Source organism: Pagrus major, chromosome 20 (genome assembly GCF_040436345.1).
Source record: "Pagrus major chromosome 20, Pma_NU_1.0".
NCBI lineage: Eukaryota > Metazoa > Chordata > Actinopteri > Spariformes > Sparidae > Pagrus > Pagrus major.
This window is the reverse complement of record NC_133234.1, coordinates 22546632-22566207: the sequence shown is the minus strand read 5'-3', so window position 1 is coordinate 22566207 and position 19576 is coordinate 22546632. Positions and strand designations below refer to the sequence as shown.

Genomic DNA, 19576 nt, shown 5'->3' with positions numbered 1-19576 from the left:
TTTTGTCTCATTGCCATTTGTTGTTGTTATGTGCCTTTTTATTGACATTTGTGCCAATTTATGCAAGTTACTCTGTATTTTTGTGGTGAATAGACTTGACATTACTGAGAGAATTCCCTTATTTGACCACAATGTGGACTTTTTGTTCTCAGTGATCGAGGACATGCTCACTGGGTCCTCATTATAATAGATTACACAACTTAAAATTAACATCCGGGCTGATTAAAACTCCTTCCATGTGGGAATACGTCTGAAAGTTTTGTGTGCATAAAATAATCTTTGATCAACTATTCTTTATTCACACTGATCCAAGATTAATGTGCATTTTCATTATGGGTTATGATGTTTTGATGTTTTTTCTCCTTTTTGCCGAAAAGCTGACGGATATCTTTTTTGATCCTCAGTTGGCAAGTTTAAAAATGCATCTGAAAATATAAATGTTGCAGTGAGGTTGACTGAATGTTTTTGGGTCTGACTGAAGAAGATGGAGTCTAATTTTAACTGTATCCTCAGTAGAGCATGATACTGCACATTTGTATGATACGGTACTGATACTGTGTATTTGCATATTGCACATTGTACATGTTCTGTATATAGTTGTATCTTATTATTCTTATTGTTTCTCATATTTTTACACAAGTTTTTCATTGTAAAGAGTGGAAGGCAAAGGTAGAATTTCATCGTACAGGAAAACTTTTTTCTTTAACTGTGCATGTGACGATAAATACCTTGAATCTTGAATTTTATTTAGGTCACAACGTGCCCCCCGACTGATAATTCTCTTAAGTGATATTTTGGCTGACAGATACTGCGCACGGGGGTATCTTCAGTTTTTTGGACAAGATTTCAACTGTCAGTTTACTCTCAGCTATTTAAGTACTGCGTGAAACCTTGAATCGATTGTTTTCAGCTAAAAAGAGATATGATGTTAAAGCTAAGATGATCATCTTCTTTCGATAAGTTTAACAAAGTTTTGCCTGTGGATGAAAACCCTTCCTTTCAGCTTCAATGTACACAGTCACATTAGTTTTATCGGTGCACAGTAATGGAAATTCCCCTTTTTCTTCTGTTATATTTAAATGACTTAATCAAAGATGTTACATAAAGTAAGGGTTTAGAGAATGATTCATCCGTACTCAGACAGCAGTGACGGCTGAATAGACAAAGCAGCTCTAGTTATGAAAACAATATAAAGTGTGAATGAGTGATGCTCCCACATCTCCAGAACAACCGTCGAGTTTCATTCAGGAACTCAAACTCCCGTCGCTCTCTCTCCAAGAGCCCAGAAGTACAAGACTGTGGTTTTAGTCGGCAGCTCTGAGACATGAATATGTAAAAATGTACAAATGTGGGAAAAGAGCATGAATCACTGGTAAAAGCTTCTCCTGAATAAATAAAACTTTAAGATACTTACACCACATCTCCTGCGTAGTGCCGGATACGAAAGTCTCTGTCAAACTCCAGGCTCTTGTCAGTCGGCGAGAGCTGCAGAGAGACGGACGGACAGAGAGCAGTCAGTGAGCGAGCCAGTGATAAAGCTTTAAGTCAAAGAAATGACACTTTGATACTAGTACTTACTTTGATATTACTGGGAGAAATACATTTCAAAAACCCCATTATCACTTGTAAGTCTCGTGTCCTGGGTTTTAGTTTAGTTATTTCCTGTTTTATGTTGAAAGAGAGCATTAAGCTTCCTGTCTTTGTGCTTTTCCCACCTGTTTTCTGTGTTTACTTGTGTTCATTAGTTAATCAGTTCCTGTATATAGTCGGTGTGTTCCTCTCTTTCAGCTGTGAGGGTGTCTGTGTCAGTTCCCTAGTCCTGCATTTTCCCATTGATCTTTTGTTGGACCGCACTTGTTTGGATGACTCTCTGTTGGACTTCATGTTTTCCAGCCGCTCTTAGTTACTTTGTGTTGCCACCATCAGTAAAGTTAACTTTTGTTCATTTTTACTTCCATAACTGCGACATCTTGTGTCCTAATGAGTCCAAAACGTGCCCTTTTAGAACGGGATGATTGCCCGGGCTCCGCTTTTTACTGCTTGAAGCTTTCTCGAGAACCACTCATCCAAACTACTTCAAACTCGACACTCGGCTCCTCAGCAATACACCCGACATGTGTATGGAGTCAATTGGAAGAATAGTTGTGGAGAAATTCAAGTACAGAGAAAGATTTCATCCTTTTTTAGTGAGTACAAACTGTACACAAAACAAAATGTCACAATGTCAGCCTTCGCCACATGTTTCTGACTGCCCTTTGTTCTAAATAAATAACGGCCAACCGGGAAAGTAACCGATGTCTTTGAAAACACATAAGGGATCTCCCAGCCTCTGTCTGTGAGAGACACGCTTTGTTGTAACCAGGATGAGTTACTGTTGCGGCTTTTGAACATCTTTCTTTCAAAGATGTGTTTCTATATTCAAAATGTATTTCTATAGTGGATTTAAAAACAACATGAGTTGACTAAAGTGCTTTACAAACGACAAAAGAGGACAAAAGAAAATAAGAACAAAACATAAAGTTCAAGTTGAAAAGTGTGGCAATGCAAAGCCTGTCTGGCGCCTTCAACACAATGATTATGTAACGCTTTTGACATTCGGCCTCAAGTAAGTCGAGTCTCAGAGAGGTCAAACAACAAGAACTTTTGAGGACAAACACTCACAAGAGTACTTCAGCTGCAGGAACACAGACATGCTGTTAAAGAGGTTCCTGTGAGGTTGCTGTGGTCTAGCTGCGGGCGCTTTCCTTCACTCCACTTGGCAGCGGTGTCCTGAGACTTTTGAGAAACCTCTTAAAATCTAATCTTACACATAATGATTCCAGAAATCCTGCTGACCACTGCCAGAAAAATGAACTCCCATTGCCAGCAGATTGTGGCTGTCAGAAGTGAACAGTTGCATACCTCTGTAGGAGAATCACTCATCTTGGTCTCTCTTGTTTCCGTCTGGCAACTTGTGTTTACCGCCATTACCAGTCTTTAAAGCTATCTGTCATTATCATTTCACTTATTTCACTTTATTGTCTTTCTGTTTTGTTTTTGAAACGTCAATGTGCGGCTGTGTAGTTTGTAAACTATTTGAAAAACTAAATAAAATAGGTTCCTTTAATTTTTATGACGATGCATATCATATCATGTTATTCTGTCATAACTTCTGTATGAGACCTACTGTTCTGTCCACAAGTGTGCAAACACACACATAAATAAGATGGAAAGATGTAGAAGAGGACGAACAAGATAAAAACTTCTCAGATCTCACAGATTTAATCATGATCACTCATTTTACAACAACCGTCACTTACAGAGAGCATCTGTATTAAAGATGAAACGCTTAAAACGTCAATGAAACGTGTAGTTTTTCTCCTGCAGGTTCCACAAATGAAGGATGAATTTTATGACCATCTTTACCTGAAGATTCTTTCGGGAAACAGTGCAAGTTAAGTCAAAAAAGGAAATTTTTGTGACTCGAGTCCACGTTTCAAGTCTATAGCTTCAGACGTTATATAAGGCGGGAAACTCTAATCTAATCTGACAAATACGACAGCTTCCCTGCAGCAGAGGGAGAGAAACCTCCACTGAATCAACGCTGGCTATAAATCTGGCTGAAATATCACTTGCAAGTTTGTTTTTGTCAAAATGGCCGATTCATAGTGAAGGTTGACAAATCGAACCGTCTGCATTGTTTTTTATACTCTAAGAATGATTCGCAAAACTGCAGAGCTGCTGCAAAAGCAGATGCATTGATGCGGAAAACAGCATCACTGTCAGGGTGGATAAAGTCTTACAGAGAAGAGGAGGAGGAGGAGGAGAAGAAGAGCAAGACAGGAATACATGTGCAATCAAAGAAAGGGGGGGGACACAGACGTCAGACAAGAACTGAGGAGGAGGAAGATGAAGAGAGGTGAGTATCGTATGATGAGACGGGACAAGCCTCAAAAAGTGTGTGAAAGTGTGTGTGTGATACTGATGCCCGTATGTAGGCCAGTTAGCAGGAGAGAAGCATGAATGGAAATGCAGAGAGGTCTGTCACAGCCTCACAGCCGCTTCTGATGATGGTTGGGTTTCTTGTCACTGAAAGTATTACGCTGACATCAGAGATTAGAGGAAGAGAAGTGGAGGGATGTATCCTGCACCCTCATCATCGACTTATACAACGACAGATACATAATGAAGCCAAAAACATGAGGATATCCCTGTGCACCTTTGAACTGGCCCTTGGCTCCATTAAAAGCATACTACAAGGAACTTTTAACTGGTTACGTAACCGTCTAAATGTAATACAGATGCCTCTATGACCACATAAACAATCATCTTTTATGGCAGAGTGCTGAGGAGGACTTTAAGAATAAACAAGATATGTTGTGGGTGGTGGTCAGTTTCTGGGCTTTGTGCTAAGCTAAGCGAACCCTGTCCACCAGTTCAAGCGTCAACCTCCATGTTTCCTGACAACTGTAAGGTGGTTGAATTTTTACATTACTTACTTGTTCCACTGATTTTAAGGCTTAAAGTTATGCATAATTAAGAGAGTCTGCACTTTGGTTGATAACTAGCCGCCAGCAACCAGCTTTCATTGAACCTGCCTCAGTTACACACCTTTTTTTTTCTCTCCATGCCTGTTTTTGCATTAGCCTGGAGTTGAGCAGAGTCAGGCACAGCTAAGATGGGAACAGCTGCAGCTTTAAAGTGGTTCTTCAGAAACCTATGGGTGCATGGTGGAGACTATGTTTTCTATAGTCAATGCTCCAGCTTCATATGTAAACAGACTCACTGTCAGACAAAAAGCAAATACAAATTTGAACCCATTTCTAATTAATTAACACTGTGTTTCCAACTTTTGCAGCAGTTTGTGTTTGTCCCTTTCCTGTTTTTAACACGACGATGCTCTCGTGCACAGAGGCTGGCGTGGAAGAACTTGACTGGCCTGCACAGAACCACACCTTATCACCAAACATCAGTGTTGGACCTCACTTACGCTCTTGTGGGACTACAGGATAACATGTGGCTGAAATGTGTGGTTGTCCACATACTTTTGGCCATGTCATGTACTTATAATCGCATCAATACCGGACACTGGTGTGGAGGAGCAGAGCAGGAGGAGGACTGGAAAACACAGCCATCAAATAAAACTTTTAAAGCCACACTCTCGTCTACCTTGATGCTATTTCCGTCAGTCGAGCTAACACAGTGTGTTCTGGTACTTTGTGAAAATGCTGAATGAGTCACCGTAAAGCTCAGAGCTCTCACACACAAACACACACACTAAGACACTGAAAGAAAGGACCGTCCCTTCTGAGAGGAAATATTGTAAACAGAATAAAAACCTCACAGATTTACATCAGAGAGCTGAATGAATCAGTCAGCTTTGATTGAGGTCCAAACCCACACAGGACACCAAAGTAAATCCTTGACGGAGCCAAAGTGAAATTCCTCAGAGAAATCAGAAAACTATTTACCTCAGTGACACTTCAGAAATGCACTGAAGCATTGAAGTGCTGCCAGTAACACTCGCAGACGTTTGTCACTGCTAACAGTGACGTGCTCGGCAGACAAAGGGAAGAAAATGCCTTTAAAACAGAAAATCTGGATCATAACTTCAACCCTGCGTGGATGAAAATTGACCGTCTTAAGATACATTAATAATCTAGACAGAAATTAAGAGAGCGTGCAAACACTTCAGGGGTTAAATACGAGTAACCGTCGCAGGAAAAACATACATGACCGCACACAAACACACAGAACAACAGATGCACTGACAGACAGACAGCCTGCATCTGCTGGAAGCCACACTGCCCCTCATCCATCACAATCAGTCACACTCCAACACACACACACACACACACACACACACACACACACACACACAGACACACACACACACACACACACACACACACCGTCACTGTCACACCCTCGCTCTTAACATTAGGCTGAATCCCAAACACAGAGGAGGTGCTAATAAAAAAGCTGCCAAGGATTGTGTGCGTGTGTGTGTGTGTGTGTGTGTGTGGAGAGAGAGAGAGAAGGAGGGCAAACTAATAGAAACAAGGTCAGAATAATAAGAAGAGGAAGTGGTGAGAGGAGGAACATAAGCCTGAGTCAACAGGCGACAGAGAGACTTTCGATTCAGGAGAAATAATCAACAGCAGGAGCACATCGTGTGCTGATACTGATCAAGTCTATTTATATTACAGCATTTATTACAACCTACAGTAGTGACACAGATGTTGTTTGAAGAGTCACAATTATAGGAGTCATTTAATACACAAAAATGTGATTAAACCTGGATTTTGTAAGACATTTATTAGGTAAAAATGCTGCTTACAGCCTCTCAAATGTGAGTTTTTGTTGCTTTTCTCTGGTTTTAAATCACAGAAAATTAAATATCTATTGGTTCTGGACTGTTTGATGCACTTTGGACTCTTTTTGACATTTTATAGACAAAATAAAATGATCAATCAAGAGTTACCTGATGATAAAAAAAAAGTACTGTATGACAAGTTGTTTTTACATTTGTGTTGATGTTTAAGTCATTTATGTTACCAGTACAAGTACACGTGCTAATTTAACAACTTTTTCTTTCCTTATTTCTGAAAATGTTGATTCACAAATATAATATTCTCAAGAATTTAAAAACTAATTGCTCTTAGAAAGGGTATATATTTGCAATATATCAGAGGCATAAACAGTCATCAAATAACAATAATATTGTGTATCGCAGTTATTTCTGTGCCGATATGTTGTGACGTTGTTGTGACAGACCGACTCATTTGAAGATGTCTTTGTCTTTACAGTCGAACTACTGACAGCCTGATGGTTAAGCTGTAAAATATCCTTCCTCTGTTACGAATCTTTGAGGGATGACTGCAAAAAAAATGTGTGAGTATTGGCCGCTACATTTGAATTTTTTAACTCCGTAACATCCTCGAGAGACAAATCAACAGATTAATTAAGTGGATTTCAGGCGCAGCGTGACACTGAAACAAGACAGAAAAAGGGTCAAAGTGACACATGAAGAAAAAATAATTAGCTCAGGAGATGCAAAGAGGCAACAAGTGTTTAACGGATGTTAGTTTTCAGTGTAATTAAATAAAATAAAGACAAAGGCAGAGCAGAGCAGCAAGGGCGGTGACAGGAACATATCATTTAGAGAGAAAAACTGTGAACGGGGGGAGAAGTGAAGCGAGAAGGCGAGAGACGGAAAGGGGGAGAAAATAACGAGAACATGGTGGACTGAGTGTGATCAGGTACACACTGTTGCAGGAAGTGACTATATGATAGAGGTATTGTTATATATATATATACGTAGATAAATTTATATAGACATAGATATTATATATACGTAGATATTGTTCGTAGAGAAAACACAAATCACCACAATAAATCTTCACTACAACTATAAAAATTAAAAGAACAGGATTCTTCTTTTTCCTTCCACATATTTCATCCTTTTGTGGAAATTGTAAAGTATTCAGGCTGAAGGCGGCCATGAGATTTAACAAAAGGTCCTCAGCAGCAACAGAGGCAACACTTGAAGGCCATATACGCCAATGTATGACGGGTGACAATTCAAAGGAAGAAAGAGAAGAAAAAAAGTGATGCAAATGCGTCCATACAGGTTCCTCGAGGGGTCACTGAGTAGTCAAAGGCGTGACTCATATGCTCTCAACACCTACAGGTATGGGAGTAAATGGAGTGAGATGTTACACGGCGCTCGAATGACGTTCAACCAAAGGTTTTCTGTTGAACAACGGCTTACGTAGACACTTTACGCTGGCGTTTCCTTTGATTTGTCAACCTTTCACACCCCCCTGGACTGTCTCACATCTAAAAATACTCACTTATAATTTTGGTGGTAAGTATTGACCTTCTTAAACAATAAGTTTACAACAAGTATTTATTCCTGTTATTGAATCAGGATCCTTTTAAATCCTTTACAGATTCTTATAAGGGTTATGCTTTGTAACCGAAGGCTAAAACTCAACTCAGAGATGTCTGATCACCTTATATTGGGTGAGAAGACAGAAACAGGACAGCTTCCAGCGTCACGTCTAATTAATGTTCACAACCTGTGTTAATTAAATGCATCTGACATGTTGAATTAACAGCTGTAGCCTGCTGTACCTGACAGGTTACCAGCGATACAGTCGATGTCATGTTCAGTGGATGATATATTTCTCTGAAAAAAGTCACTTTTGCTTTAATGTCCTCTGTTATGATTTAATAACCTTTCTATTTACTCTCTGAACTTTGTTGGATGGAGCTTAAGTTAAGGCCAGTAAATGAAATAGCCTATAAGATTTTTACTGAAAGACACAGAGGATAATATCATATTAAATGGCCAAATTACAAACTTTCCCACCATGCAGATATCTGTCTCTGCTGCCACTTCGATACAACCGAGGTTAGTCAAATTTTGTATGTGGAGCGAAATGTATAACTCAAGCAGATTTTTCCATATTAAAGTTTTCACAATCATTTAATATCTCTGAGTTTATTTGGCCTCTGCTTGTAAATCGATGGGCAAGACTGTTTATATGCAAGACTGATCCTTTCTTCAGTTTCCAGAGAATGTGCTGTTTCACAACATAAAATCACAGATACACCAAGATTGAAGATTTTCATTCATATTGTCCACTCATGGCTGGATACTAGTCAGTGTAAAGTCAGAAAATATGTGGGATTTTGGTGATTTGGCGCGTAAACAGTTACCAGTCAGTAACACCCATAACAGCTTCCGACACTTCAGTCGTCCCTCCGTACAGACAAAACAAACTTTGTTGGATTGCAGACTTCTCTCCGGCAGAACAGATTGTTCTTTTTTTCTTCGTACAGTAAATTATTTTTACCAATTCGAGAGAAGTTCCACCTCAATCTGACCCTTTCTAACTCCAAACCCACTTCCCTCCCTCCAGCAACTCCTGCAATCATTTCTCCGACTACCCTTTCTGCCACCTTTGCCCTTCCTGCTCTCTGTGGACAGAAAAATCCAGGACAGCACAAGCCAGACCTCCCGCTGAGCAGCGTCTGACTGTCTGCAAACTTGTCAAGAACTCTCAGTGGGGACCACGGGAGCTGATCCAGGCGGCAGATGACGACATGGATTTTACATTTCATGCCCAGTGCTCTGACTGGCAGCTGTCAGGGTATTAAAACAACATCTTAAAGTGACATCCTCACTCGTGACAGAGGTATATATGAGTACAACTCACGTAAAACTCATCAAACTGAACCTCCATGTGTCCTTGTTGCTCACGATGACCTTGTGCCTCGATGACTAGCATCGACCAGCACATGGCCTATGAAAGCTTTACCACTGAGCGCAGACCCCTAACATGTAATCATACATGTGGCAGCGGGCAGAGGACACACACATACACACACACTTCACATCCTATTAGTATGCTGCACCTGTACATGCAACGTGCTGAGAGGCTTCTGTAAAGTAAATATGGTGGCAGATGAGATGAGATGAGAAAAGGACGACAATGGGAGTGAAGACTAGAGGGAGTTATTGAAACAGGGATTGTGAAAGAGCTCAATAAAAAGAAGAGAGAGGCAAACAGAAGTACTGTGTCAGCACTCGATACTGAAATTGGGTAGAAAAAAGCAGATTTGGAAGATCAAAGTAGCATAAAGTGAGACGAGGAGGGAACGAGGAGTGTTGGGAAACACGCCGATGCTTCAGCTAAGTTTTGATTTAAGGATACGGCTGCTGTTATGATACAAAATGATCAAATCCCATAAAAAGAACAAAAACAACAACACATTATCTTTCTCTGACTTCCCTATCCTGCCCACAAGCTGACTGCGTTCCAATGAAGTTGCCTCGTAAATATTTAAACCTGCAATAACTGATTTTTTGACCATCTGAGGGCAGCAGAAACGAGCTGTAAACACAAGTCTGACAAATATTTTTTAATATATTTTTTTAATTCATCACCACGAGCAAAAAATGTAAAAAATATAGATTGTAGCAACTGTAAAAAGGAAGCGAAAAACATAGTTTCATCAGTAAATTATTTGGGGACTTCTTTCGGTTGAGGATTATTATGCCTCGGATGCTCTGCTGAGTAATTACCTGAGTAAAACCTACGAAGACCAACTTTCTTTCTTCAGCACAGTATATTTAGTTTGCTGTACAGCTATGCACCTACATGAATAGTGCGAGGAGAAGATTGTGTTTTTAATAGTTTTTTGAACAACAGTAAAGCTCCATGGCACAGAGTAAACAGCTACAGTCAGGCGGTAACACATTGAGAAAAATACAGACCATCATCAGTCAGTTCGGTTGTGGTGCAGTGACCTAAAAATAACATTAAAAAGATATATGACTCAAGTAAACAAGTGCGCAGCTCGCTGGCTGTAGGTCAACAAGAGTGAAACATTCATGAAACTTGTTAAAGTTCAGTGTGATGAAAGCATCTGCAAAAAACACAACCTGATAGAAAACAACTGGAGACACATTTCACTGCACCGACGCATTAGCAAAAAATAAACAAATCAGAGTGAGGCATCATCCGCAGAGTATTAGATTCAAGCGTTTTCCCTTTAGGTAAGACGTCTCTGTAAACAAGCCCGAAGCTGCCGTGCATCAAAAGCGCCTGATTAATTCACAACAAGGCTGCGACGCCTGCAAGCCAATAAAAATAATTTCTCATCAGCAGACAGCAGATCCAGAACAGCGTGCGTCTGCTAGTGATCGAAACTTTGTCTCCTTACTTCCTCCTCCTGCTTTTAATCTCTTATCAAATGTGTGTTGACATGTGCACATACATCTTTGTATACTGAGAGCATGTGATGTGAATTCACTGTTCACATGTAGTGATTGAATGGACGGCAGCAGGGCGTGTGCGCTGTATGCAACATCATTCGGTGCTGGAAGGAGGGTGAGAACATAAGTGCAGACACAGAGCACCGCTCGTGTTACAGAGCATCTCCTGGAATAGATCTCTGACTCATTTTCTTTCCTGTCGACTCTTTTTTGTCTCCTCGGTTCTTGGCAGTGAGGCTCTCAGGCTGATACTCAATATGTATATTTTATTTGTTTTGTGAGGGCAGCGGCGGTGCTAAGAGACAGGATACACTCTTGACCCTGGAAACAGCAGCTCGACAGGAACATCTCAGCTCCAGGTCAACTTTACAGTCCACACCCTTTGTTTGTCAAGCTACAGTACTTTTTGATTACAAGTTGCTTTATAGGAGTTTGTTTTAGGGTGTATTTTTTATGTATTAAACATGAGACATCTACACATCTACACTGTATACTGAACATACTGCATTCGAGGATGTCTTCCAACGTGTTGTTTTAGACCAGAGGACGCCAAAGTTAAAGTGTGTTTTGCAGCTCCAGAGGAAGCTGCATGTAATCTGATAAATTGCCTCCACTGATGTCACTCAGTAGCTAAGTTGCATTGTGGGTAATGTTGGCACCTGATTTTGAAAAGGGAGAAGACTGTGTGAAATAAAAAAGGTGATATCTCTGGTTCTGCTGTATCGATTCGGATCATAATGAGTCTATAATTAGTCCAACAGTGTTACAGCAGTGCATTGCTAGAACAGTCGACTGCTTTTCAAAACCTGACGCCTACATTACCCACAGTGCAACAGTCACACTGAGTTTCTGGACATCACTGATTGTGGAGAAGGAGATTTGATTGTTGGGTCTCATTTCCAGGTTGGGTTGGTGGCTCGACTATTATAATCTACAAATCCGAGACTTCAGTATGACCTTGCTAACCGTGGCTTAAGAACTGGAACATTTTCAACAGCTCATGCTATAAATACATCATCCAACATATATTAAGTTGCTTATTCACACATTGGAGCAACATTAGCTTTCATTTGGAGTCGTGTTTCTGGCCACCTGATGAATCAAGTCTAATATTAACTCTACTTTAAACAGTTTTTGTCTCCACCAACTCTTGAAAAAAATATTTCTCTTTTAGCTGCTAAATTTTTCAGTGTTCACCAGCTAGTCGCTAACTTTGTCTGTCTGCCGTTTGATGCTGGGCAGATGGTGTACAGTGGTGAGATGAGAGCAAAGTCTGTGGACCAGAAAACCAAAATAACGAGCTACAAGAGCCGAAAACGAAGGAACACGGAGAGCTGCAGATTTGGGTGATAACTCTCCGGGTTTCTGTCATCACAAGCCACCCATTCATACTATATATAGTCACTTGATCCACTGTTAAAATAAGAAATAAACTAAAACTATGCCACTAAATCGGGTGCTGCATCAGACATCACTGACTTTATTCTGAGCCCTGGTTTCCTCCCCGTCTGCATGTCTCAGCCCTTTTTCTCTCCCTTGATGTTCATATCTCACTTCCTCTCACATTTAATTCCCGGTCTCTCCCTGCGCTCCTCTCTTCCTCTCTCTCCTCTTCTCTCTCTCTTTCTGTCGCACTTCATCTTTCTTTCCACCTTCACACTTTTATCCTGGCAGACAGACGTGGAGAGACGTGAGCTTTGAGGCTGGAGAGCAGCGGTGGGTGTTTAAAGTCTGCAGAGCTTGTGTACACTTTGTTCCCCTCGCAGCCCTGAAATTTCCTGAACTTTCCCCAAGAGCTAATTTGCATCACGAGTGTGGCTTAGGATATCTATTTCAGGTCACACTATAATACACAGAATATTTCATTCTCTTTTTTCTTCGGCTGAGAGTAATTCAACAATCTCAGGGTTCTTCTCCCCTCCTGAAATTTAAGAGACCCTCTCCACTGCAAAGTCATTAAAAGTCAGCGTTTTTTCCGACTTATCATATAATTTATTTCTGTTTTTTTGTCGTCTGCGTCGTGCTTGTCCTTAAATGTCTCGTTCTGTCTAACCATTTTATTTGTTGTTGTTGTTCCTTGTTATTATTCAGGTGACTGTGAATGTGTATTAAAAACATGTTTCTCCACAAACTTTGCTTTTCAATTATTTTACACAAAGAACAATAAATAGTCTCAGTAAATAAAATGTGCATTCAATATCTACATAAAGATTCTCATTAGACTGCAGATATTACTACGACCACTAAGTGGTGCTAAGATCACAATGTCTAATAAGCGTGGCAGCTCTAACTGCTCCACCTTTTCAATTAACGTCCATATGGGACAATTAATCACCCTCGAAATGAATCACCATAACATCAATCAATGCACAAAAGACCCCTTAATGTATGCAAGTCCACAGACAATAACAAATCACCGGAAACTACACAAAAAAAACTGGGCTCATTATTAGATTGGTTAAAGAAAGGTTGCATACAACCCACGTGGCTCTATTGTGTTCATTGTATGAAGCCAGTAATCCACCTCTCTCACGCTGGGAGTGTTTTTGTTTCTCTTCCAATTAATTTAAGAAAGGAAACGGAACCAAAAATATGAATATGTACCTCTACATACTCTTCATACTCTTGTTCCTCATGAGTATCTTTTCGTTATGATGAGGAAATTAATGATCTAATTAAAAACCTGCAGTATGAAGTGAAAGAGGCAATTATAGTTTCTAGTATGCAACTCATATGTTTTATATTAATTTATACGAAGACCCCGGATAATTGATAATTTTTCATAATCTGAGCACAGCGGACAGAGTGACAGGAAGTCGGTCAAAACAGAAATGATAGCTACCTCCAGAAAATACTGACTGGAGCAGCTAAGAAAGCAATCACTAGTAAAAGGTTGCAGACAGACCCCGCCTGCAGTAGATAACTGGCTTAAAGTCGTCGAAGAGATTCAGGAGAGGAAAAAAGAAACGACTTATACATTGCAAGATGGAAAAAAATGATAATTTATTTGCTGAAATAAAGAACGTGGCTGGTGGCTTTTTTCCTTCTCATCCGCTCAAAATGTAATTTACCTTCCTTCCATTTAAGATCCGTCTATTCTCCACTGATCATGGAAACTTAATTACAAGTTATGAAGTGTTGTATAATAACCACCTGTCCATAAACTCTACCATAAAATGTACCTGGAAGCTTTTGATGTAGTAGTGCCTGGCAATGATGTTGTTGTACCGTGTTGTAAGTGTTAAAACACAAACACAACTCGTTCTGTGAATGAACACAGTTGTAAAAATATAAAAATGTATCTTTGTAGGCATTAATTAACATTTAAAATGTCATTATACCTGCATACAAACACATTATGGTGTGTTATAAACCATTTATTAAGTGCCAAGTGGAGGGAGGGGTCCGTTTGCCCCTGTGGATTTGCCCACGGATGAATTTTAATGACACCGACATTAAAAGTTATATGAAAGCCTCGTCTCGCTGGATTAACTTTCATCATGACTGTTAATTTAAACAGTAATACACACTGTCAAAAATGCCCTGGAGATCGACTAAAGCCCCCAGCAATCCACACTGCTTCCTGACAAAAAGGTCCATTATGTTAAGTTGCCTGGCAACAGGACTCCAGACAGTACAGGAGAAAAGAGAAGATTTCTGGCTAATATTGATTTGCACCAATATTGGCTCCAGGAAGTAACAGCTGGATGACTGTAAGTTTCAACCCTTCATTTCACATGTGTGCTGCTGCCAGAGGAGCAGGTCAGGAGGGCGACAGCAGGGAGCGTATCGACTCCCAGATGACAGAGACGCTTCACGAATCAATACAGCCTGCAGCGCAGTGCAATCTTTACCCCATCTTGACTCATCCTTTCTTATTCTCAGCTCCCTTGTCACTGTGTGCTTTGTTCACTGGAAGGGGGAAACAGTTTGTCTGCAGGATTTGGAGCCTTTTAGCTAGATAAATGTTATTTCTTTGCATCAAATGGAAGCACAAAGTTGTTTTTTCCAAGGTGTTTCACTTTGGAGCCTGTTGTTTTGAAAAGGTGCAATCTGTAAGAAATGGCAAGAAAAACTACAGGGGACAGCATCAACAATCACTGCTACTCTGTCTGCTCTTTTCTGTAGCCATCTCTGGCTGTAGCGAATAGTTGCCATTAGCAAGTAGCTGACGGGAGTCACCAAAGTCAGCAGGGCCTAGCTCAGCGGCCTCCCAGTGGACACGGCTGGACACCAGACTGGGACTGAAAACAGATGCCAGTTTGTAAACAGTGGGTACAGTATGGAGGTGATTTACAGCAGCTCTGACTATGACTCCGGGGATGAGACGAGTTGGGTATCCGAAGCGGGAAAAAATGGTGTGTAGAATATTTTTACATCTTACTCGGTGAAGTGAGGATTTATTTTGACCAAACCAGAGGTGAGGTCAGTAAAGCTCGTCTTAGCTCAGTAAAAAAGAGAAACTTGATTTCAGTGTGGGTGTATTTTTTTTTGTAGGTGTAAAAATATTTCTGTCCTTGGGATTATGTGAGGTTTGCTTTTCTTTAACTTTTTAGAATAAGTAGAAAACTCACTGCTTTTCATCTCTCAGCTGAAGCTACGGGGACTATCAGACTACTGCCTCCTATAGGACCCCTCAGACCCTCTGCTTTGGTTTCAAAATCCAGTTTACCAACGGCTGCATCATCATCTCACTCCCCCTCGTCCTCACAGTTTCTCTGTTTGCTTCTCCTCATACATTTGTGAAAACATCCTCTTCACCTCCCTGTCCCTCCAACACCCGTTCTAACACAGCAGAGCACCAGCTCCACACACTCCCATTGGCTGGCAGTGACATCACTTGTGCAAAGTGTCGAGTCAGACTCCTGCTCGCTCTCTCTGACAGCTGATGCCCTCTTGTGTCCACAGAGGACACTGCAGTCCTTTAAAAAAAACACTGCTGCGCTTTCACGTCTGCTTATCAGCCCCTAACATGTTTAACAACTGCAGAGAAGCTGAAACACACTGACCCCAGATCAGCGATGATGAGGAGCGACTTTCTCTTTATCTAAGTCATCTGATCCCGAACACAAACTGAGGATGTTAGCAAAGTAAATTGGCTCATGTTTTGTCTGCCAGTACAAGCCATTAGAGTGAATTAGGCTGTAAGCCTTCCTGATTATTCAAACTAACAGGATCAGGTTCAATCTCTCTGCTCTGTGCCGCTGATGGTTACTCACTGCGTGGTGTAATCTGCCCTCTGGTGTTCTCAGCTTCCTGCAGCACCACAAACTCATCTAATGTTTGATGTCTCGGTTTTATTGCTGGTTTTATTGTTTTGATTATTTGATTACATTAGCAAACTGTGACTGAAAATCAGCTGTCATGTGCTATAAAATCCACAATTACTTCAACGTTGTTCAGCAGAGGGCTGCAAGATATTATCAGTTCTGTTATAGATTAATGTGTTGATTATTTTTAATTGACTGAGTGATTCTTTGTTTTGTTTTGACCGACCAACAGCCCGAAACCCAAAATATTCAGTTCGCTATATTGTTAAGATGAAGAATTCGGACATTAGAGAAGCTACAACGATACAATAATTGACATTTTTCCTTGATAAATGCCTTAAATTGACCATCTATATAGTTGCTGGTAAATTCTCTGTCAGTAGATAAATTAAAGAGATTAATCATCATATTGTTGCAGTTCAAAGGGAGACCCCCAAAAGTCATATTTGTGTATAAGTAAAGAAATCATGATAAAATATTACTTTAGTAAAACTGACAGTCATCCATACGAATAGTACTCGAGTAAAAGTCTTAAAGTATCTGATATTAAATGTACTTAAGTGCCAGAGGTACAAATAAAAGTAAATTATTCATACTTTTACATATACAGATGAAGGAGAGTATATTTAAACCCATTTAACATGTAAAGGCAGCATTTTGTCTTCAGGTAAAGAAATATAAACAGTTAAATTCATGAATCATTTACACATATAAAGATGGATAACATGACATCTTGAGCGCCCCCTGGTGGCTTGCTGCAGTATAGGTCATAAATCCCTTCTTCTTCTTCTTTATTTCACACTGATGGATGTTCAAGTGTTACTTTGTCTGATATTTTTGGTTTTAATTAGTTATTTGATGCTGTAAAAGGGGGTTAAACGCCATGATGGACAGCTGAGCTCTGCCTGTGATTGAGTCAGGCGGATGTTTGGGTGAGAACTCCATCCCATTGCTCCTCCACTCGATCACTACTGTACAGACTCTGGACCCAAATTATGTCACCAGTGCAAAATGGCAGCGGTCGCATCCTAAACATTTACATTTTTGTACAATAGGAGGAAGTGGAGACACGTTATCCATCTTTATATGTGAGTGTCATGTAGTGGAAAAAGGTGAACTGTCTTAGATTATGACGATGGAGTTAAGGTTTCTTACCTTGCGACTGGTGTAGTGGACGTGTTTGGCCAGTTTGCCGTTGAGTCCTTGCAGGAAAACCTCATCTGTGACTTTACCCACATTCATACAGGCTTCATCCAGCACAGAGAAGATGCCCTTATGCTGCTGCTCCACCAGATCCACGATGATCTGATTATTGAAGTAATCAATCTAACAACGAAGGACACAGAGGACAAAAGACAAAGTCAAAGATGTTGAATTTTGTTCTGTACTATTTGTAAAGACAGAGAAACATCCAACATCCACTGAACAAACAGATTTCAACATCCATAACACAGATAAATTAAACACAGTAGGACCAAAAAATATCCTCCGTACATGTTTCCAGGGGATTCCTTCTCGCTGATACTCTTCCTGCTCCTGCCTCAGCACCAGCTGGATGAAGAGCTGCTGCAGCTTCTCATTACAGTAGTTGATGCAGAACTGTTCAAAGCTACAACACAAACAGAGGAGAATGAACTTTACTGAGCATCCCAACTTTTTTAATATCAAGGTTGCATACAGATTATTTGTGATGTTTGCTGCGCTACAACCCATAAAATCAAATGTTAAAATAGTCAATAAAAACGGACATAAATGTAAAATATTGTACACAAAGACGCAGGTGTTTTGATGTTTTTTATATGGGTGGAATATTTGATATCATTCAAACCTGTTGTTCTGGAAGATCTCAAAACCATAGATGTCCAGCACCCCGATGACTGTGTTCTTCCCGTGGACTCTGGCGTCGTAGTTTCTCACCTCGATGATGTCATTGATCCGTCCCACAATCCAGCAGAACAGACGCTCGTACATGGCCTGAGGACGACACAAAACATCCATCGGGACAAGTGTGTAGTAGATGATTGACTGCCAGCACAGAGTAGTCTAGCACACAGACAATGAACAGTCACAGATGGGACCGCTATGAGTGAAAATGTCACAATATCAGTGAGTCAGACTTTTTGTTCACAGCCCACAGTGCTGGTTTAAAATCTGCCCACATGCATCGCTTCCTCCACAGTCTCCAGCCTCTGTCTGGAGTCATAACATTGTGACTCATGCTTGTGTGAATCAGTGTGAACCACTGTGAAAATATCGCCAAGTGTTTAGTGAAATGTCACTACCCTGCGGACATCAACAGGCCGGTGTTGTTTTTTGCCTTTGTCGTGCAGCCTGACAGACGACCACAACATGTAATTTTGTGTTTTTCCAACAATAACCTTGGCCAGAGCGTCCCGTCCGTAGCTGGCCTCTTGCGCCGTGTGCTGTTTCTCGATGACGTCTCGACCCGTGGCCACAGTGCGGTAGAGCAGGGCCTTCTCCACGTTCTCTTCTTTGGTGGACAACAGCTCCCTGAGTATCGACACCAGCTTTGTGTTCTCTATCAAGGTCACGTCGCCGTCCACCCCGAAAGTCAGGTTGCCCTAGAAGAGAGGCCAGAGAGGATGGCTTATTGATTAAAAGTTCAACACTAGGCAAGAATATCATTACCAATTTCATGTCTGTGCACTACATATGAAGCTAGAGTTGGCAGGTTAGCTTGGCAGAGACTGGAAGCAGAGGGACACCAAGCAGCAACCTCCAGGGCTGAATAATGAGGCCAGCGTAGACGAACCATAAACTGCAGTTGCTTGAATGGCCACTTGAGGCCAAGAAATTCAATCTCAGAATTTTTATATTTACAATATTTTTGAGGTAATAATACCAACTCAGAAATATAACTTTTTTCTATAAGTGAATAAACAAGCTGTTCCTTGTCTTTATGCTAATATAAGCTATCTGTAACTTCTTATTTAACATACTAAAGTGAGAGTGGTGTCACTCTTCTCATCTAACGTTTGACAGGAAATAAAATAAATGTAAATTTAAGAACAGGAAGATTCCTGGGAAAAGACTATGTTATTACATACTTTATATTACAATGGAGATGGATTTATTACTTATTTTTTTACAGTAGTTCAGCTGTAAAAATGTGAATTTATTCTGCAGGTAAACATTTCAACATGTGTCAAAAATAAAGTTTTCAGTAATACACAAATAATGACTGGATGTTTACTTGTTGATGAAGCAGGTTTTCCAAGAAAGTTCCTCTGAAAATCAACAACATCTGGGATAAACTCAAACAAGACTAAACTGTGGTTAAACTTTGTCTCTATTTTTTCCGATCAAGAGCAACAAATAAAGTTACTTTTTACAGGGAACTTCAAAAGAAATGATCAGGAACCTGCAATACAGATGTGTAAAATGAACCATTACGAGATTTTTAAGTGCATTGTCAAATCTGTATTCTCACCATCTATCTTGGCAACACTGGTCCACACTCATTTGTCTAAAATCTATACGCAGCACAAAATCGATACTGGGACACAGCTGGCGAGAG

The 19576-nt window shown here is 40.4% G+C and overlaps 1 protein-coding gene across 1 annotated transcript in view; it reads right to left on the bottom strand.

Moving 5' to 3' along the window:
• myo1d (myosin 1D) overlaps window positions 1-19576 on the bottom strand; it is a 106740-nt gene that overhangs the window by 61272 nt on the left and 25892 nt on the right. The window contains exons 8-12 of the mRNA XM_073489228.1: window positions 18417-18620; window positions 17867-18012; window positions 17533-17647; window positions 17194-17364; window positions 1415-1485 (exon numbers count right to left, since the gene is read on the bottom strand). Of these exons, the coding sequence (XP_073345329.1) occupies window positions 1415-1485; window positions 17194-17364; window positions 17533-17647; window positions 17867-18012; window positions 18417-18620 (707 nt within the window). The remainder of the gene's footprint in view (window positions 1-1414; window positions 1486-17193; window positions 17365-17532; window positions 17648-17866; window positions 18013-18416; window positions 18621-19576) is intronic.